At 37.3% G+C, this 22,794-nt stretch overlaps 1 protein-coding gene across 1 annotated transcript; it reads right to left on the bottom strand.

Moving 5' to 3' along the window:
• Positions 1–122: 122 nt before the first annotated feature.
• LOC131796887 (ubiquitin conjugation factor E4 B) lies at positions 123–22,787 on the bottom strand. Its single transcript, XM_059114493.2, has 28 exons — positions 22,647–22,787; positions 19,630–19,935; positions 18,874–18,939; positions 18,217–18,292; positions 17,541–17,845; positions 16,134–16,234; positions 15,894–16,014; positions 14,791–14,874; positions 14,323–14,385; positions 13,663–13,782; positions 13,294–13,383; positions 12,454–12,567; positions 11,905–11,994; positions 10,862–10,967; positions 10,035–10,270; positions 9,778–9,905; positions 9,174–9,272; positions 7,592–7,709; positions 5,798–5,915; positions 5,118–5,244; positions 4,673–4,814; positions 4,125–4,259; positions 3,589–3,666; positions 3,325–3,438; positions 2,360–2,428; positions 2,063–2,168; positions 1,550–1,699; positions 123–682 (listed from the first exon to the last, which is right to left on the bottom strand). Exons 1-28 carry the CDS (start codon positions 22,668–22,670, stop codon positions 624–626), a joined length of 3,345 nt encoding a protein of 1,114 aa, XP_058970476.2. The 5' UTR covers positions 22,671–22,787; the 3' UTR covers positions 123–623.
• Positions 22,788–22,794: the final 7 nt, after the last annotated feature.

Here is a 22,794-nt window from a genome sequence, read left to right as displayed (position 1 = left end):
TCCACCCAATATCACATGACATAGAAACTAACACAACCGTTCATAACAATTACACCACCTTACAGTGTTTTTTGTGGACATCAAACAAAAGAGATATAATTGATAGAAACTCTCCTCAGTAAATATAATATACATAAAAAATAGTTTTGCTGAATAATGGTAGTTAATTGATGGAACGAACCTGCCTCTTGATTATTGGCATAACTTTGAAACATCGTTCAACCCACTCAAGAGATGGTTTCTCGTGTTTATATTTTTTTGAGAAAGGCAGCGGTTCTTTAAGCGGAGAGGATAAACAGTGACTGAAAGAATTTCAAGCAAATAAAAAGTAGCGGTTATCTTTGACACGTATTTCAAAAGGAATTATCGGTGTACTTGACTGAGTCAGGTAGTCTTTTGAGATCCACTGTGACTAAAAAAAGCTCTTATTTTGATAACAAAGGATCAAAGTAAACTGAGGAAGATGATCGACCTTTATTTCCCAAAACATGGCAAAAAAAAAAAAATAACACCCGTGAGCATAATCAATGAAGCACTTTTCCTTGCTTGATGAGCAAAGAGATCCTCCACGCTTTGTTAACGTGGAAAAGCAAATTGGTAGAGGTCACTGTTTGCTCTCATGATTAATCCTCTCTTTGGCGGTTTTGTAGCCACTCCTCTATCTGTATCCTGAGTTCAGTCGCTAACAATGGGATAGAAATATTCGTTACAGGAAATTCAGTGATTATGTTTAGGTATTAGATACATAATGCATGGTTTTTATTCCGCACTGTGGTGGTTATGCAGGCCTTCTGATACAGTATATTTCTTGTTCATGTATCGTCTATTGAACGGATGCGTTTCATAGAGTCGGTTGTCAAGAAAAAAAAGAAAGACTGCCGCTCTTTTCGTATTTTTTTCTCATCCTCAGTACTGAAGATCACCCAATTAATTTAAAATAATAAAAGGGTTAAGTTCCAAAGAAACTGTGGTGCTGCGTCAGATGAAGAGTATAACAGGGTAATTAAGTATTATCAACTGAGTTGATAACGTAAATTGGCCGCCGTAAAGAGTTTTAAAGCTGACGTTTCGAGCGTTAACCCTTCGTCAGACCGAATGGAGGTGTAAATATGGTGACGGGAAAACTAGAATAAATTAGTTGAATGAAAAGCGCTCGTTGAAACCGTGGGGATTAAGAGCACCGATTTGAAAGATAAATTTTTGTTTTAGAATTTTGAGGCTTGGCAGTTCGGAAAGCCGAACTCTTGTTCTCTTGAATTCTTGTTTTCCCGTTACCATGTTTACACCAATAGCGTAGCTCCATTTTCTGCATGTAAACACACACCGGCACAACCCACAATTGCTCCATTCGTTCTGACGAAGGGCTAGCGCTCGAAACTTCAGCTTTAAAACTCTTTACGGCGGCCAATTGACGTTATCAACTCAGTTGATAAAACTTAATTACCCTGTTGATTTCAACTAATAACCCACTCAATCAACTAGTTTGCAAAAGGTATGTAATAAGTGAGCAATAGGTGTCACTATAGATCATTGTCATTGTGTGACCCACCTGGCTGTAGCATGTCAGTTGTAAGTGGTTGTCGATTAAAAGGATCCGTGTCAGAGTTTAATAAATGGCGCGTGATAACTGCCCTATCCATAATTTTACCACTAGTTGGTAGGATCACAGGCTCAAGCATGAGCGTCATCATGAGAGGATCTGTGACGAAAAAAAAAATTCATTTACATGCTTCTCTGCAAACATTTAGCAACACCCCAATTCAAAAGTATACTAGATATTTGAAGTTGAGTGAAGTCCTGAAAGCAAAGGCCGATAACAACCAGGTTGAAAAGTACCTTGCCCCGACATAGAACAAGAGAGCAGTAGCTCAAGTGTCACTTGATTTAGTCATCAAACAGTCAGCTCAATCTTAATCGCAACTGGCATCTTAGAGAAGACTGTTAACAACTTTCGAGTAGCGTTCTGTTTGATATGTTGTGTTCAGTTATCAACTTCATTTCCACACAACATAAGACTTTTTGGGTCTGAATAAAGATCCTTTCGCAAGGTATGCGACAATACCTTTAAACTCATCCGGTGCATCATCATAGTCCTCATTGCGAGCAGCGTTTTCGGCAGCTTTGATTTCTACCTTTGAGGCAAATTCTTTAAACCGGTAAATCTCTGCCTGAAAAAATTTACAACAAATGATGTGATGATAATAACTTTGTTGGTGGTACAAACTGTTCTTCATGCAAACCCAACTTACTCAACGGTTGACGGTGTAATGAAGAGAAAACGAAAGCAAATATTGTGCAGCAAGGTCAAATTTGAAGAATTCAGTCCTTTTAAATTCCGTTACGTGCGCCCAGTTCTTACCTCTGTCTTCAGCAAGGTTTTGTGAAGATGTTTCGCTGCGTCGGAAAATAATTCTCTCCTATATGATCGCTGAAAAAGGAGAGAAATCCGTAAAGGTTTAAATTGCCGGCTTGAACACGTGGACTGTCTAACTAAGTAGTTCATTAGAAATCAGTGTGGTACCATAAAAATTTTCAGATGTTTAAACTGTCAATTGACGAATTTAAATGCACATCTCATAGCCATAAAGTCATGGAAAAAAACAAAAATCAAAAAGCAATACTTAAAAAGGAAAAAAACAAGTAGGAGTAAAACGCTTATAAAATTATCCTGTGATTGTAAGCCCGGCAGCCGGGCAATTTCCACTGAATTTCCACTGATGGGTTCTTTCAGGCTTTTTAGAGTATCTGGTGTTTGTCTAGACATGTCAAACGTTTCCGAAAATTGTTAGTGTTCTGCATGGTAACGACACTCCGCTCACCCTAGTAGTCCGAAATATTGACTAAATTCCCACAGAAAGATCATGCAAATCCAATGAGTATTTGATACTTGTTTTGAAATGCCACGAAATTCTCAAAAATCATTTCCTTTTTGAAGTGATCGAATTATCCGAGCTTATGCTTACCTGAGAGTGCAATTTAAACAACAGTCAAGAAGATAGTTATTTCATAAGGCGCCCAAACGCTGATATTTTGCAAACTTAGAAACCAACTTCATTTTAGGAATTGCTCAACAGTTGTGAACATACATCTGATAATCTCAGAAAGTTTGTGGGAATATTTCAGTGGAAATTGTTTGAAAACCACCTAAAAACCACAAAGTAATCAAGTTATATATGCTAATTGTGCTTATTTGGCTTTTCCCATGTTTTTGCTTTTTTCGGTAAAAGTTTTTGTAATTAGGTGTAACTGGAAGTTCGTTATCACTGTTCATAAAATTGAATAACACCACATCCAGACGTTACGAATTATTGATTCTTTTCATACCTGGTCACCAGCAACAGCTTTTGCAAATTCTTCCGAGTCTAGATTCACATAAATCTGTGTTAATCTATCCAGAAGAGTCTTGGGTTCAAATCCATATTTTTCTGGGTTTTTAACCTGCAGAAAGATCGACGCCATCGTAAAATAATGAATGAAACTGCTATAACATATGTCCTTAAACCGATTTCTAACTATAACCCGCCAATACAGGTTTGCTAAAGCCCCCACTTGCTCTGGTACAGGATCAATCCAGTGACAAAATATTACCTTTAAATTCCTGCACTTCGGTCCACAAAGTTGTTGTAGGTTAAAGTTCAACATAGCAGCTATTCGATCAATCAATTCCTGCAAGTAAGAAAATAAGCGAAAAGTTGGAAGACCGGTACAAAGATTTGTATGATTTCACGCCTTCAGTGACTGAAACAAGGACATACACGCTAGCCTGGTTTTCGTAACACTCTCACAGTCGCACTGCCGATATTGACCAAAACTCTAAATCCAATATAAACTTACAGAAAATGCAACGCGTTTGTTCCAATGGCACCTAACTAATTGAGACAGTAAAATATAACATAGAACGAATTCCAGCCAATGAAATTCTGATTCGACTGTCGTCTTAATACAGTAGATATTACATTCGGAAGCACATCGCATCCCTCGAGGGATACATACAACTGAATATGATCGTTGTCCTGGTAAGGCAAATGGCCAGAACGTGGCTAACGCCCCAGCCACTTAAACGACGTCATACCACAATCCTTTAACCTTAAAAGAAGACAAATGTAAAATCTGTTGAAACTTACCGGCCTAAGAAAAGGCGCCTGTACATGTTTAGTGAGGTAAAGCATCATATCTAATGTCTCCGAGGCAAGGGTAAGATAAGACCGGCACTGCCGCTCGTCAGTGGAAAGTTGTCGAAGACGAGAGGTACGCATGTCCTGTCAACAGATCAAAGTCAAATTAGCTTGTATTCCTGGGGTAATGAACACCATTTTCCTTGCGATTATTTTCAATCATTATGTTGACTTCTCAAAAAAAGGGAAAAAAAACAAAACAAAACAAAAAAACGAAAATAGCTCGTCTGGGCTCATCTCAAAAGTATTGAGAGTTCAGTTGTTACAACAGTGCCATACACTATTTTGAACGTAAAGCCAGTTTTTTTTTTGTTTTGTTTGTGTGTCCATACCTCGTCTACATGGATAACGACGCCCTTTCAAACAAAAGATTTACGCTATTATCAAAACTGTAGCAGGACAACGATAATCATTAACGATTGTATTTAAAACTCAGTTTTTGTGCTTTTTTGGTTGCGTGTGTCATCATGTGACACCCCAAACACACACAGACTTACCCTTGGTAATGCCTCCCAGTCTGCTACATTGGCCATCATCTGCTGAGTTTCATTGATGCTTTTTAATGAATCCAAGGATTCGTCCAGCAGAAATGTTGTGTCATTAATCAACATGTTTACAAAGCGAACAAACTGAGCCGTCCTAAAATGGATACAAAACATGCGACTTAACCTGACATTAACATACTAATGAGGTTCTGCCTAACCTAAACTTAATGCTGTTAGGTTGGAAATCTCCAAAAAGAAGATCTTGAAAGTGTCAAAAAAGAGGCCGAGCTGTCGCACATTCCTATAAGACGTTTTGTTTTGGTACGTCCTCGTGTCCGTGGCCATCGTGGTTTGTTTGAGGGATAGTATAAGCATTGCTTTTGTTTAACAGTCGCCAAAGACTTTTCGCAATGATTAAGACGTTCAACGAGACACAATATTATAGTTTTAGGTTCACCTGCTTTGCTTCATGATGGCTCCCCTGTGGCCCACATCTTGCCATAAACTTTTCATGATTATGGAAATGTGATATCTTATACTAAACTTGTCATAAAACTCATTTGAGCTGCCAGTCGTTTCTACATCTGCAAATCAAACAGAGAAGTCAATTAAAAAGAAAACGCAGATAATCAGTATTTTACCATAAACCGGACGTTTTGTTTCCGTACCTGAGTGATTTTGGTGAATTGGCCGTTGTGTCAGAATGTGCCTTGTTTTGACGGTTTTCGAGAGTTATTACAATAATTTCCGATAGATCACAGAGAGTCAGTTGAGTTTCTTCTCATCTATTTCTTTAAAGACTTTTACCGTACGTCACCGAGACCTCAACTCGTACTTTGCTTCTCCCTATGAAAGCGATGACACCTTGTCCCCTTTGTCTTAATCTGAATAATTTTTTCATAACTTCAAGGGCGAAAATGTAAAATTTAACTGGAAAAATAAATGGGATTGCGTGAGACAGACCAACTCCCAGCGAGCTCCCGCTCCCAGCGGACGGAAAATGCCGCCAATAAACGCCTATGAACAACTAGCAAGTCTATCGAACGATAAAAATCAGTGCTAATGTTATGTAATACATAAAAGGTCCAAGAAATGGACGAATAATAGACAAATATTTTGTGACAGAGGAGTATGTACCTGTATAAAAATTCATAAGTGCTGGGGCTAAATGGTCCAAAGCCAATGGATGAGAGACAATCATCTCATGGATCTTTGAGGCTGCTGGTTGAATGCTGGGATTCATCACAAACAATACCTGAAGTGCAAAACACTCATGTTGATACTGGGCTCTACCCAGGAGAAAATAGGGGAATAGAGTATTTGGCTCCTGGTTGATGATTTGGGAAATTTTTTTGTTCTCACTTAAGTTATTCATCGGCGGAAATTGCTAAATTTTTCCGAAAAAGTTCACATAAAAGCTAACACGGATTTGATATTCTGAAGTAACGACAACAATCAGCTTTATTTGCATGACTATAGCGACTTGAAAAAAATGGCGGATAAGGCTCCATTTTAGAGCACGGAAGTTTTTTCCAAAGCAAATAAGTAACGCGATATCGATGGCAAAACGCAACATGAATATCCACAATTATGAACGCTGGTTAAAGACGCGAAACGTGACTCTTGCATTGTAGTATTTGGACAGTTTTTGTTAAAAGGTTTTATCACAGCTGACGCAACCTTGTCGCATAAAACCTCCATGTGCAGCAAGGCGAGAAACATGTTTCGCCAATTCAAAGAGTTTTTAGGCGAGCAACTCCAACGCTAGGTTGAGCACCACTTTAAGCTTTATGGAACCCAGAACGCGGTGATTAATGCCGCCTTGGATGCTCTACTCACTCTTACTATTATCTAAGAGTCCCATAACTAGCCTACAACAGAAGAGCTAAGAAAAGCTGTAGACCATCTCATTTCTGAGAAAGACGGCAAACAGCCTGTGCTCCTAAATAGAAACAAACCATCACTACTACAGCCAGAGCTTGTGCTGAGTAAAGGAACAAGTTGCATACGACATGGGCGACGCCAACATTGGTGAACCTATACAAGAATGTGGCGAATGTAGCGATTGTAACAACTATAGAGATATTTCCCTCCTCAAAAATGTCAGCAAGGTCTTCGCCCGTGTCATCTGGGCACACTAGCAAAGCTTCGATTTGCAAATTTATCCAGAGCTTCAGTGCAGTTCTAGAAAGCAGATCTACCGTGGATAAGATCTCCTGACTACGTTCGCTGCAGGGCTAGTTGCAATTTACATCCCTTTCATTGATCTGACAAAGGTCCTCGATCTAGTTGGCAAGTAAGATCAGCTGTCCCTAAGGGTGGCTCAGCATTGCTACCTCCTTTCATGAGGACAAATACAGAACAGTCCGCCCCAATAGATAACATTAGATGCCTTTACAGTCAGCTGTGGAGTGAGGCAAAGTTGTGTCACAGTATTAACCCTTTAAGGGATCTTCTTCTCCATTCCCCTCTGGTAAACGAAAGGGAATGGAGAAGGGAAGGGAATGGGCATCTAGTTCCACAATCTAAAATGTACACAATCATATCCCGTGATGACTGCCGGTGACGACGACCCACACATGCCATGTTCCGCTTTCTGTTCCGCATTACATTTGCTTCAACCAAGTTTAAACGTTCAAAAACAAAACTAACAGCCTCGACTAAAGGCTGCTGTCAGTTGAACACTTTTCCATAAAAACGAACTTTAACACAGAGTGATTTATTGTCATGAATAAATGGAATATCAACACGGTTTATAATTTGTCGGGAAAAAACTTTCTGGAAGGCTGTCAAGTTCGTTTAGACGTGTCTTAAAAATTACTGAACAAAAACGTTTACTCGCCGCGGGTGAGGTGCGGGGAAGTAAAAGGTAAGGGGTTAACCGTGTCACGAAAAAGAACACGTAATCGGTTACAAGTCATTTTCACAAACCTCGACAATTTTTGCCACAAGATAAGGATTTGATATGTAGTTTGGTGAACAAACAAATACAACAAAAAAGGTGACAATGTCATTCATGGCAGGATCCTCCAGCACGTGGTATGCATGCCTGTAAAAAGAAACAAAGTACATTAAAATGTTTGTGGTGAATAAGCAATAAGCTGCTACAAAGTTGGCTCTCCAGCGCCATATCTGCTACCCAGCAGATTTATAGCGTTTTGGGCCAATCGGGAGGGGAAGGGATACCCTTTTCATGTTTCACTTCTACTTTCAGTGATGCCCATTCTGTTCCCATATGGAAGTTCAGAGGGAGCTGGGAACAACATTCAAGCACGTAAGGCTAGGTAACAAAAATAAACAAAGCTGGCTTACAGGTAAACAATACAGAATTCACAGATTTCCTAAGAACTGGCTTTTCGATACCCAACACAAATAAATCACTTTGCCAATTTCACAGGAACCTTAAGCTCCAAAAATTATTGATTTTAAGACTGTTAGAGTGAGAAGAAAACCAAGGTACACATAATGCTGCGACGGCACCCTCTCATGTCTTTTTTCAAATCCTTAGGCCGTCATATTCGATCGCATGCAATGGAAAGAATCATTGGCTGCAACTTAGGTTGCTTGGTGAGAAAAATCTGACAGTGTCTGAGAAGACCAAACAAATCGGAGTAGGAGCACTGCTCTATCGCCGGTAATCGGTCGTTTCGCCTAAGTCTAGAGTCGGTTAGCTTACGTCCAATATGTCAGTTCGCCTACGATTCGTATGTCAAAGCGTTAAAATTGAATTGTTTTTAAAAGTCCTTGTTGAACCTCACAAAAAAAAACTGAGTATTAAGATAAAAGATTTAAGATTTAAGACGTGGGCGAAACGACTGTAATTCCTATCGCCCGCTGTCTATCCTTAGTTAACCTGTTAAAAGTGTTAGTTCTACTGATTATGGAACGTGATTTTGCGAAAAAATTTACGCCAAACTAAAGGAACTGTCCGCGGTACTGCATACGATCTGTACAACTGTGCAGAGAAACCTGCGTAAAACGGAAACCCACAAAATCCTAACTTGTGGAAATTTGATACATGCCTGGTAAATTGTGCAATTATAATCCCTAAATACTGCAGTCTGTTTCAGTGATTCTTTGTAACAATTTTGCAATTTATAGTCATTCTCTTACTGTCCTAAACATTTTACGCAAAACGCTTATCTACACAGTTTTAGACAAAAAAAAAAAATTAAGGATAGCCACTGGCTGTGTATCACTAACTGATTTGAGATGTGCTTTCTTCTTCAGTACAAATTGCCTGTTTTTGTTGTGTTGATGATTTCTCCCGCCCGACGATTATAACGTAAATAACCTCAACATTTTCTTGCAAATACTTTTAGCGTCTATTAGTGAGATCTAAAGCCAATTGAGCGATTTCACAGGGCGCAAAAGAGGAGAACCTTTGTTTTGTGCCCGTTTCGAGAAGAAAATTTCGAAGCATAAGCTGGCTTCCTTTAGGTTGAATAGCGTTAATGTTGCAAGGCTTTTCCAGTACCTATAAATGCATACAGGCTTCAGTATGAATACTTACATGTTGACAAAGAGCAAAAACTCAGCCACATCACCGACAAAATAGTCCGGAAGGGACGCAAGCTCCATGGCAATCTTTTCTGGCAAAGGGATACTGATCCTTCACAGAACAAATTACATGCAGTCAAGATTGTAAACAAGTCTCAAACCCATTTGCCATAAGAAAAGTGAATCAGTGAGAACGGTCAGGGACAAGAGTCATTTATCGACCCATCAAATATGACAGTTGAGTAAATTAACCATGACGATACAATACTGAAAAGGACAAAAGTTTCGATCGTCATCGTCATCGTCATCGTCATCGTGAGAAAGGCGGGGGGAGCGAGGAGGCAGAGAGGATTTTTTAATACTGCAAAAAAATAACATATACCAAAGCTGCACAAACAAACTTCCAAACAACAAAATGAAAAGGAGTCAATATGTGACAAAGTAATGAAAATGTCACACAGAACACCATGTCAAAACATACGAAATAAACAGGTAATTAGTAAGAGGAAGCAAAAGTAGCAGAAAATCTTTGAAAACATCAGATAACGTTTATCCTTTAAAATTCATCAGCAACAGGTATGTAACAATTGACCAAAATTCTAACTCTTTATAATTACCCTTTTTTGTTAGGATCCACTAGTCTCAAGATCCATGTAGCCAAAAACCCATAGAACTTTAAACAGCCACGCAGAAGTTCATCATCAAGTAAAACGACATCCGAGCAAGCCTTACCATTTTCTAGTTTCTGAAGTTAAAATATGACAAAAAAAAATTTGTAGAGCTAGAAATATTATCAACCGCGTCAATAAACAAAATGAAGATATAAACTAGCTCTACAGTTGATTTTCACAACTTGAATTTGTTTCCCGTTTACCTTGATCTGCTCTCTCCATTTCTTTAACAGACCCTTGTTTCTAGAGGCCATCGGAGTATCTATCCACTCGCTTTCGTGGGATTCCAGATGTTCAATCATGCGTGTTAACTCCCGGTGAGCTTTTTGTCGTCGAGAATGTCTTCTACAAGCCGGTAAAATTGCTAAATGATGGGCTTGAATGGCCATAAAGAAACACTCCGTGGGAAATTTTGGTTCCAACCACGCATTTTTACTATCTGCAATAAATGAAAACGCTTTTGACTGATCTCTCATATAAAATACAGCATGCATTAGAGATTTTAACTATTGATTCAACCTTAATAGCAGTTTTGACTTGAGTTTCGAAACAAAATATTCACAACAGCCAATTGAAGCAAAGGTTGACATCATCATCAGCCGCCAATTAGAACCTTGATTAAAAGCAGGAAACCACATGAAAGGCGGGAATACGCCAGTATCCAAATCAGGATTGGTTTTAATTTTTAATATGATTAAATGGGAAGGTGGCACGAGTTTTTTCGAGATCATGGGATCATCATTCATTTTCCCATCATTCATTTTCGAGATCATCACATTCATTTGAAAACGGCTCTTTATGTATGAAAAAATGCTTAAGTTTTGGCTACTTCTTCATCAATCACGGGCAACAAGATTAACATTTTTGAGGACATTTATATCGTAACTGTGTAAAAAGGTTATCTTTAAACTAAAAGGAACGTCGGTATAATTTCACATATTATAATCTTTGGTGTAATATGACTTAGATTCCCAGTATGCGTCGATGACGCTCTTCTGGTTCATAGCTCACACAGACTCCTAAGAAATACCTAGTTCCTGTTTCCATTCTTTAACTTGCTGTGAAGTAAGTTTCAACCTGGACTCTTGTGAGATGTTCACTCTTGATTTGGGATGATGGAGATACAAACTATCAACCTGTAAGAAAATCAAAACAAATTTGAATTTCCTCACCATCATCATTACGAGACTTATTCACATAAACACACCATGAGCCTGTTCCAAGCGTTCAGTGAGTAAAGTGGAGTGAAATAGCGAACGGCGCAATAGTAGCGGCGGAGCGAAAGAGCGGGAGGCTTAGGTCGGGTTGCGTAAAGGAGGGAGGCTTGGTTCGGGTCTTGTAAAGAATTTCTTTACGACCCAAGCTTCCCTCCTTTACGCAAGCCGACTCAAGCCTCCTGCTTAAGTAACTCCGTCGCTACGATGGCGCCGTTTACTATCTCGTTCCGTCTTACTTTATGCACGCCTGCAACAGGCTAACACACTTTGAACACAATAATAGAAAAATTTCCATTTATCATAAAGGTGACACTTCAAAAGCGATCTCTTTCACTCAAAGTGATTGACCTTTTGTGCCCTTAACATTTATGAAACATCATTAAAGGTAGAACAGGTTCCTTACCTGACGTGGTGTTTCTCCATATCATATATGATCAAAAGATTGTCATATATATATAGTAAAAGCCATGTCTATATTCGACGTTCACGCAAAAGTGTGAAGAAAGCAGAAAGTATCCGCAAAGTGTCACAAAGGTATTGCACATGCGTGTCATTTTCGGACGTTGAATGTACGAGTACGTGATGCCTTTGGGCATCATAGATACACCTGTGACCCCCAAACGCATACTATGTGTATATAATCAAGACTATTTTCCTTCTTGTAAAAACTCCCTGATGAAGTCTGCTATTGTCAGAAGAAACTCGTAGGAGAAAGAAAGAAGTTGTTACTATTTCAGTTTGTGAAGTGCTGATCACTCGTAAATCATTAAAAAAAAAGCATTAAAATGTATTTCTCTTCACTAAAACAACTTTGAGTCTTGATATAAGTCAGCGTAGAACAACACACACTTGTTACCTTCTCAATTTTAACCTTTGCACACAGTTGTTGCAATACAGTCATGAAGTTTAACATAAATCCATCGGAAGCAACTTGTCTATCATCAACCTAAAAAGAGTATCATTTGTCAATGTTTGGTTCTTTGATGAGGAGGTGGGCTAGTTACAAGTGATAATTACAGTTGCGTACTTTTTTAAATTATCAGGACCAGATGTTATGAAGCACTGAAGTCTTTGAAACCCCAGAAATCTTGTCTAAACACCGATCTACAGTTACTGACAGCGCAAATCCATTACATGAACTTTTACCAGCTCAGAGAGCTAGGAGCCTCAGGAAAAGAGGACATAATTACATCCTGCCTCCAATCAGAACCGAACGCTTTTAACGTTGCTTTTTCAATAGATGTCTTTTCGAATTTGTGTAGTTACTTAGTCTTGTATATACATAATAGATAGATATATGTAGGAAATTGTAAGTCCAGACGTTTTGTTTCTGGACGTGTTTCTTTTTAATAATAAAGATCTTTATTACCAGTTCTTTCCAGGAAGAAGACAAAATGTAATTTACCTGTAGCTGTGCCTTGCGGTAATTTCTTGCTAAGACTGAAGCAATGAATTGTAAACAAGCATCCCGACTCTCCGTAGACACAAGCATACTATGAATTATCTTGAATACCTCTGTCTGTTTGAAGTAAGCACATTTACATTATAAGGTAACTCTCAACTCACATGATAATCACCATTATCTTTGTTACCATTACCATCATCATTTTCCTGTTGACTATCACAAGGATCAAGCAATGTGAGAGGCTGGTAGGGGCATTCCCAGATTTGTACAGTAAAAATGAAATAAAAATTCATTAATTCAAAACCCATAAAGTTATCATTACCATTGAGAAGGAAAACTGTGTTCAGTTTATAAAGCAATTCCTCAACAAATCGTTCAGGTGACTGGCAAGTGCAGTTTCTAAAAGTTTGACTATTTTATGTTCGAAGGTAATGTGGTGTTGCGTCAGTGGAGGGTATAACAAGATAATTTGGTTTTATCACCTGAGTTGACGTGGTAGATTGGCCACCGTAAAGAGTTTAAACGCTGACATTTCGCGCATAGGCACTTAATGAGAGTAAAGCCAAATTCGTTGGATTTCTAATTTATCTTACAGTCAAAATCATAAGTAGGAATACAATGGAGACAATCTCATTTTTGCACCAGCGAGTGTAAAAAATCAACAAAGAGAAGTATAACAGCTTGCTTCCGAAGACTATTGAGACAACATGTTGACTAGGTAACAAACATTTTGTTTGTTTCTGTCAATTTTGTATTAAGAACAAGTGAAGTCACCATTCATTTCTGATAAAAACATCAAATTAATTAGATGTGCTGTGAGGGTTGTATTTGATTGCTTACCCTAACAATGCGAAGGGCACTTCTCAAAGTCACATTCACCAGCTTAACATTTTCTGATGACTCGGAAAAGTAACGATCAACAATCTGCGGCTGAGGATGAACAAGAATAAAAAGCTGACCTATGGCTGAATTAGGGGTTTCACAGTCACAGAGTCTCCATCCAAAGTAACCACCGTTCAATCACTTCACTCAAAGCAATACACACTACATTTTAAGAAGCAATTTTGGAGAGAAGAGAACTAGCACCTTTATTTTCTGATATATCAACAAATGAATAAATATATTAGACATTCTCTAGAAAATTTTAGAGGGAAGGAAATTAGCAAGTACAGTTTGTCTGATATAATAACAGATGTACAAATAACTTACACATTCTTCAGAAAATACTGACAGACTGAGAAATGGTCCAATGAGAGACAGTCTCTCAATTTCTTTTCCTTCAGCTTTTGATAAGGGTGATGGGATCCACATGTTGGATAACGCAACCATCTATAAGATGTAAAGAATTGTATAAGATAAACAGAAATTCACAATACTCATGTAGCTGAGAATCTTTTCAATTTGTCAAGAAAATAGTAGAGGGGTCTTATTGCAACCTTGAAATGTCTCTTATTCAGTGTACATACCACAATTATTCCTCTTTCATAGGCTTAATTATACTAAATTATGACAGATAATAAGCAGGAAGAAAGAGATGAAAAAAAATTAGCAGTGTAGTGAAGGTGAATGAATGTAGAGCTACATTGTGAGAGACTATTATTCATTTTCTTTTTGAATTTTCTCAACCATTCACTCAGATATTAACAAAATTTTGTTGACATTACTAATCAGTCAATTATGAATACATGTATAAATCATTCACATGAAGCTTCCACAAACTTGAAAACTACACAACTCTGTTGATTACATCTAATACAGACCCTGCAGATGAGGTCTTCAGGAAAAATTACATTAAAATGGTATTACTGTTGCATTGATGATAGATCCACTGGACCTTGAGATACAACTATCCTTATGTTTTTTACCTACCAAGTTACAAATAGGTCTCACTGAAGTTGTTCCCAGGCGGATATCGCACAGTTTTGACAATGCCTAGGACAAAGAGGAATACTTGACATCTCTAAATATTTCCCAAGGTTACACATAGATCAAAGTTACAAAGATTAACAGTTCATACTACTTGAAAATATAATTGTTCTCTATGTCTGAAAAACTGTTGCACTAATCAAGAAAAATACTTACATGCAAGCTGTGGTTCAGTTTTCATCGGGGGGAGGGGGGGGGAATATTTATCAAGGCTGATTCTCAGCACTCTTTATCTCTAACTCCTCATCAACCTTTATATATTAGGACTCAAGTTCAAAGGATGATGCCCATCAATTTTCATTGCCATTTTTCAATTGTTTAATGTATCCTACAAAAACATCAGTCAACAAAAAGAATACAAATGGTCTTCCACCAAATTTATGAAACAACTGATGCATGTCACCAACTTACCAACAGGGGAGCTTTAAATCCTTCAGCTGCAAGATGACAATTTTGCATTTCTTGATTTAAGCTCAACAGCACTGGCTTAAAAATCTATGCACAGGAAATTAAATCAGTTTGATTCATATTAGCAAAAGTTACATTTTCTAATGAAATCACTTAATTGTCATTCTATCAATTGAAACAATGTGAACATAATTTCAAATTAAATAGGGTTCTAAACAACATGACATTGTTTACTTGTTATAACCAATATCATTAGAACCTCTGTGGTTATTTGATACCATTTCCTTTTCAAAAAATTGTGGCAAAGCTCTCACTGAACAGCCTTATTTGTGCTCAGAATACTATTCTTCAGTTAGTAGCTCTGCACAGTGCTGAACACAAGAACAAGTTATGTAAACAACCATGATGCACTAAGGAGTTTCACATGTACAATGGTGAAATTTTTAGTAAATTTCAATTGTCTATTGATGACTAAAAGAAACTGAAAATTAGGCTGTGCCTTTAGGTTCCTGCTCCTGACCTTAGGAATGAACAACAAGCTACAGGACTCATGACAAATGTTGATAACTACTAAATTTTGCATCAATAGAAACATTCAAATGTATGAAACAATTGATGAGTAGGACAAACAATTGCACATCAAAAAAAAAAATTCCCATGAAAACATTCATTGCCCAATCCCACACAATGCCTTAAACAATCAACCTTTTTTCCCCATAATTCCCCACTAATATCCCCACCTGATGCTCTGTATGGATGGTTTCATCCACATACTCAAGTTTGAGAGATTTTCTGGTAGCATTTCTCATGAGGAATAATTGATTCTTGCAACAAAATAGATTAAGAAGCATGGTAATAGGTGTATAACTTTTTGAATCCCAAGATACCATCAGCATTTTCGCCAGCCATACAATACCTGAAATTTTGCCTGACATTGACCATTAGCTGTAGTGCTAAAATCCTCTTAGCTCAAATGTACTGTAAAACTTTACTACATTTATCATGTCATAAGTAATGAGAAATTCTGCTGTTATTAAATACTTTTTCTTGTGTCAACACTTGTTAAAGAAAAACATACAATCAATACTAGTAGTGCATATTTTTACCTTCATACATAAATGTGAGTCACTTGCTACTGTTGTGACAAGTTCAACAAGGAAAGTGAAAGGAATGTCACATTCTTCATTGATAAATAAGTGTACCAAGGGTGATCTCTGAAGGACTGACCTACCATTAACAAGAATTGCAAAATTCAGATTTTTAATATGATCATAAATATAATTAAATACATTACACAGAGTGATAACACTTGATTATAACAAATTTTTAGAGAGAGCAAAACAAACCTGTCCAGAGAAAAACATCCTTGAAGAATAAGCACTGAAAACAACACACACTGGCGACGAGCCTGAGTTAACAACGTTATCCATCTTTCCTCCTGGGATCTCTGTCATCAAAATTTATTAATCATTACACAAGCTGTTCAAGCTGGTATTAGAAGTCAGCTTTGATCAAGAATAACTTCTACTGTAATTAGTACCCCTCATTCTTAGGGCTTAAACATAATAACAGTAGAGAGTGCCTTTAAGGTTGTAATAGAGGCTAAATTCAGTGAGATTTTACATCGTTAACAAAATATTTCCTTACAGATTTGTTGGAAAGACTTGAATTTTTCAAATGTGATATATGATTCTATCCATAATCTGACAAAAATATTTCATTTTGCTCAATGCCATGGAATTTCTGAAATTTCATGGAATGAAGGAGTGTGTTAAAAAGAAAAAAAAGAAAAAAAATGTTTGCCATGTGTCCCAAAATTTAGAAATATAATTAAAAAATTTTAAAATAAAAAGGATAATGAAAACATATGAAAGCTTTAGTTTCTTGAAAAATAAGAGGTCAGCTACTGTAGAGCTCTTTCCTGAGTTCCATTAATGGTGAAGAAGTGCTTCATATTTCATCATTGAATGGTTACTTATGAGATGGATGTGTCAGAAATATCAACTTAAGGAAACACAGCATGAATTCCAAACACCATTAGTCCAGGATTGCATCTCTATGAGTGGTATTTCCCTGTGCAAAATATCCATTTCATGATTAAAACCCCTAAACAAGTTAACATGAAGTCTGAGCCAAATGAGTGAACCTGCCCATCTGGCCTGGTTCAAATGGATGTGTCAGAAATATCATCTGAAGGAAACACAGCGTGAATTGCAAACACCATTAGTCCAGGATAGCATCTCTATGAGTGGTAATTCCCCGTGCAAAATATACGTGTCATGATTAGAACCCCTAAACAAGTTAAAATGAAATCTGAGCCAAATCTGTGAACCTGCCCATCTGACCTGGTTCAATATTTACAGGCTATTGCTCTTAAAACAATAATCTTTAATATGTGAGAAAGTAAAAACATTCCAAAAAGGCTGAGTTAGCCCCCAGTACTGCCTTACAGATCTAACTGTGCAAGGATCCTTTACTTTTGTAAAATTGTCATAAACGTGAGAGGCAATAGGAACAAACACAACATCTGGTTGATTGCCATGACTGCCAAATGCTTAGTGTCAACTGGGCATTATGAAGTGACAAAAGAGCATAGTATAACATGAATTTTGTTACAGTTCTGCTAGTTTCTGTTCCAGAGTCTATACACTTTGCTAATACAGAGTTTCAATTTGAAGCACAAATCTGATATGTTGAAAAAGTTCTTTTCCATTTAATACCAGATGCAGAAAAGATTTAACACCCATTCTTACCTTGGGATAGTTTTTTTCTTCATTCAGTGAGCAATTATAGCTATTAACCAAATATTTAAGCAGCTTGGACTGATACACAGTGGTTGACTCTTTTACACAGTTTGGTGGTGAAGGATTGGCTCTGCCCTCCCCTAATAAACTGATACATTCAGTTGACCTGCAGTCAGTTAAGTTATCATCAATAGCCATTTGCGAGGTTTCCTGCGCAATTGTAAGTGTAGGACTAACACTCATTCCATCTTGATGTGCACGAAACTGGGTTAGACGCTCCATGATCACTTGGTTTATGACATTACAAACAGTTCCTGTCACAGAGAAAAGTATGATTGTTATGTTTAGTTGTGATGAATCAAAATGAATAATAAAGTAAGTTTGATAGAAGTAATAATAAATCAAAATAAACCTCTTTGAGTCTTAAATAGTACTCTGTGTGATGGTTAAAAACTTTATTTCATTCAATTTATTTCTAATGTGGATATTGTACTAATGAAGTGACTAGCCAGAAGGTACAGTCAGTGATTAGTTTTCATCAGCTTGATGTAAATTTTACAGCACAGAACATTTCTAAATGTGTTAAATTACTAGCTACATGTCAATAGTAAGCTTTTGAGACAAATAACACTCATTATATCTGTCATGTGGAGTGTACTGTAAGTAAATGCAAAGAATGGTTTACCTGAGCTTAGATCCACTTGACTAAGATCCTCAGCTAGTGTTGGTAAGTAAACTGTGTCACAGGAAACCTCTGAGCTCTGAAAATAGACCATATGTTTGCACATGGATGCACCTGAATGGTTTCACCACGTTAATTGACACGACAATTTATGACTTAAATCATTGTCAAGGACAGAGCAATTTTGAAGTATAAGTACCACAGCAAATGTATGTTTTCAGTGAACTTGATTTTACTTAGTACACATGTGTTTACAAGCAGAATTACACGTACATGTGTGTTCTCCTAATTTTTAATCTAAAGCTTGGGGAAAAAACCTTTAGCATAAACACTGGGCTGTCATTAATAGTGACTATTATAATAATGATATAATAGAGACCATAATACAATATAATAGTGACTATTAATAATAATACAATATAATTGTGACTAAAATAATACTGTAACAATAGTGTCTATGGAAGTACTTCTTGCAATTGGTAAACACACATTCATACATACACACATACATACATACATACAAGTTTCCATGGAAAGCAAATACGTTTTATATATATATATATATATATATATATATATATATATATATGTATATATATATATATATATATATATATATATGTACAAGACTTTAATTAGCACTATAAGCAGAAAAAGTACCTTAAAGGAAACTTTAAATATACTGCAAATACTTTTTACAATATGTTCATCAGTCACACTACTCATCTGTAAAAAGAGGGAGATATCATTCTCAAAATCAAATACCACTTATCATACATCACTTTTTATGCAGATATTAAGCTAAAACAATAATAAAATTAGTTATATTCAATCATTGGTAACTTTTAGTTAAATGTACTGTGCAAGCATGTAACCATGTAACATGGGTTATACCAAGCAGAATTTACAAGTTGATTTACCTTGAATGTACATGTGGGTGAACCACAAAAATATATAGATTTAGCCAAGCCTAAAAGCAGAGCTTGCTTTTTTTTCCCCACATGTCTCAAGGGCAAAACGCCTTGCCCCAGCTAGGACTAGAACCCGGGTCATCCAACTTGGAGTCCAGTGCACTGGCCACTGGACTACTGAACAAAGCTGTGGTATTGGCATGCCCGTGGTACAGTTGACCATGCATGATAAAAGTAGCACCTTGTATGGTCATACATCCAAATTTTTTCAGCTTGATGGGTTACTACTATTTTGTATAATTATGGGGCTACGCTCTGTGAGCTCCACCATAATGGCAAATGGAGAAATTTTGGTCTCTCTGAGTCAAGGAATTTAATGTAATGGAATAAACATGGTTGAAAGGTGTCAGTCTTCACAACACTAAGAGTAATACAAGCATGACTACAAGACTACTTCTGTATATCCAAAGTATATGTCATGAAGTAAAACAGTCAAATGCCTGACCTTAACATGAGAAGTGTCATCTTTGTCAAATCCATCTCTCGTCCTTTTGAATTTAAAATTTTCTGAAGGAGAAGAAGAACAAGTTGGAGAGGTGCGCTTGCCACATTTATCACCAGTGTCCTGTGATTGTTCATCAAACTCGAAAGATTGTGATAAAGAGCCATAACCACTGTCCTGAGTGCTCACTGCAGAACCTTCTGCCAAGGGTTTTAAGCTTGTCCTTACAGGAATAGAGTGACTGTCAGATGGAGGATGGGATGATGACATGGTACCTTGGTTCAACCTAGCCAGGCGGCGACGCCTAACCTATGAAAAAAGTATATTACTTTAATCATCTAACTGTTACCCAACAACACTGTACATGTACTACTGAAATCCTTGTGCCAACTACAGTAGTTTGACATAAGAAAAACAGTGAAGAAGGACAGAATAGAGGACTACGAAAAAATTCTGGCTTCCATGGAAACCAAAACAGTGCCAGCTTGGAGTGCTGTCTTCAAGAAACACAAGCTCAAATACTGTAGACACATTCTGACCTCTGATGATTTATGAGCAATAATACTACCTTAAATATCTTACACACATTCCTAACTATGACAATTTATGAGCAATAATACTACCCTGTCATGACTTAGGAGAAAGAAGTGCAGTGTAATAATTGAGGCTGATGTGAGTGCATTTAGAATGGGGTCAGCTTTTTCTTCAAGCTAGTAGACCTGTGACTTTCACAAGTTGAACAATGACTTAGAGAGAGAGGAGATAGTTACAAATTGAGAAGAAATGCCATAACAAGATTGGACCATGAAAAGACTGCAGCCCTCACCAATTACATGCCTTTACAAATGAGCGAAAAATCAGAAAATAAGGAGAAAGATAACTATGGAGAGGAACTCCTCAAACAGACTGAAGTCATAGATCCAAATGTTTCTCACAATATGACAGATACAACACTTCAGAGGGTAGCCATAGTAACCACTCAGGATGCTTATCTGATCACCTTGATAACCTCAAGTTGTGACACAAGTTCAGTGTACTCACAATATTTGCCATCTCTGGCCTTAAGGAATTGAATAATCTGTCCAAAATAGATTCATGTAAATGGGACCAGAGTGCTCACTCCCACCCCTATAGCACATGTATGGACCAACATATGATTTACTCTGCTCACTTGATACCAATGGGATGGATTAGACATGTGAGAGACACCTCATACTGGTCATCAATATAAAATGACTTCCAATAACTGTGACAACAACTAAATGTAAGTCTTGAAGTTAAACAAGTGCAACCTTGAAAAACCATACAAACTGCCTGTGCCAATGAGAAATTAGTGACAAGAATTTGTCAGTCTGACAAACTTAACATACTCAGACTAAAACAACACACGCACAAAGCAAGAAAACTGTAACTGGGAGTGTTTCAGAGTCCATATCAGAGTTCTAATGGAACCAGCAAATCAGAAGAAATCAAACCAGAAGAAATCAAATCATTAAGTGCATGGCTGTGAAGGTGAATGGAATGTGGTCAGTAATTTCCTTCTCAGTCATTTATAGTGCTGACTGTTGATCAATTTGTTGGGCATGGTGGTGGCCTGCTTGAACAACAGACACAGGATAGCCACATTTATTGCCAAACTGACACATTGCCTCTGATTTTTCAGAAAAATCAGAGACGTCACTAGATAAAAAAAGGTATGAAATTCTTGATGCATGATGGATGTGAAGATAAATACAACAAGTAACTATGTGAATCTGTAGGTTTGTAGTAAACAATAGCGCATGGACCATTGCCTTAAACTGAAACTTTCATGTCTAGAAAAGCCAAAGAAGTGTCAGAAATTTCCGATGTATATTTTGGAGCCAGATGAAAGGAATTGACGGCGGTTATAAATTGAATGAATTCCTTTCTGTTAGAGGAGGTAGCATCAATGCGGTCCTCAATGTAGTGACTGTTGGGGCCATGGTATAATGACTAAAATAATTGGTGTTTGATAAAACCTAAGAAAAGATTGGCAAAGCTAGGTCCCATTTTAGTACCCATAGCTACCTTATTAGTTTGTTTGTAATAGTTGCCACCAAATGAAAACTTCTGCTGGTGAAGTTAACAAGCCTTAACCTTACATCCAAGACTGATCATTATCAAATCTCCCCTTGTGAGACTGACACATTATGATCACAAGAAAGGTTGTGTGACCAAAAGAACTGATCATCAGCATGGCCCTGATCTAAAATCTATTCTCATAATCCCTTTAATAGAGAATGTGTACAGTCTATTGAGGAGAATCTGCAAGTTGTTCACACCAGTAAAGCATAACATTGGTTAAGTCACTGGTGAGTCCAAGAGATATGGAAAAAAGAAAAACATTCATGATTTCAGTAACTTGTGAATTTAAGTGTATGAAAAAACCATTCTTTCATTTTGGAGACAAGAAACGGCTGGCTGAATCAATTAATCACTAAAAATACAGTTGCTGGGTTGCGTTTTTATGGTAGACCAGTTATGGACAATTTTTTACCAAAGATTTCGTCTCAGTTCATGATGCAAACCATCTCCCTCTGAGACGCTCTGTATTTTTGGGAGCTATGTTCATTATGAAGTGATTATTACAGCATTTATTGGTATATAAGATATGGGATAAGAACAACAAAGCAGTTCTCAAGATCTTTATGTTAAGAAGCAAACCGAGATGATATGACCTATCATTAAGTCAGCATCAGAACTGGTTGAAATTAGATCACTGTCACGAAGTGATAATTTCGAAGTCACTGAGAGAGCTCATGGAACATTCTTCCCCAAAACTGTTTCTCTCTACCACAACGCAAACAAATGAAAATCAGGGAGTGGAGTTTTAACGAATTGGAATCACGTTTTGGAAGGTTGTGGCACTCATGACAGTTCAAAATATTTTCATGGGCGAACGAGTGTCGGAGTTGAACCTCTTTGTATTAACCTAAAACTCACATTGAACCTTTGACTACAGTTATCAAACGCAGGCATGGATAAGGAACTGTACATACCTCGTCGGGTGGTAGTTCACTCATTTACAAAAATATCGCATATGTAGCTAAAGACATTTTACACCAATTTTCTACCAGACTTTAACTGAATATCGTCGCCAATCGGCGAAAGACTTTCTAACAGTGAGCCAGCGACTAGTGTGGTGTT

Source organism: Pocillopora verrucosa, chromosome 9, assembly GCF_036669915.1.
Source record: "Pocillopora verrucosa isolate sample1 chromosome 9, ASM3666991v2, whole genome shotgun sequence".
Lineage (NCBI taxonomy): Eukaryota > Metazoa > Cnidaria > Anthozoa > Scleractinia > Pocilloporidae > Pocillopora > Pocillopora verrucosa.
The sequence above is the reverse complement of the archived record's forward strand: the minus strand, read 5'-3'. Positions and strand labels throughout refer to the sequence as shown.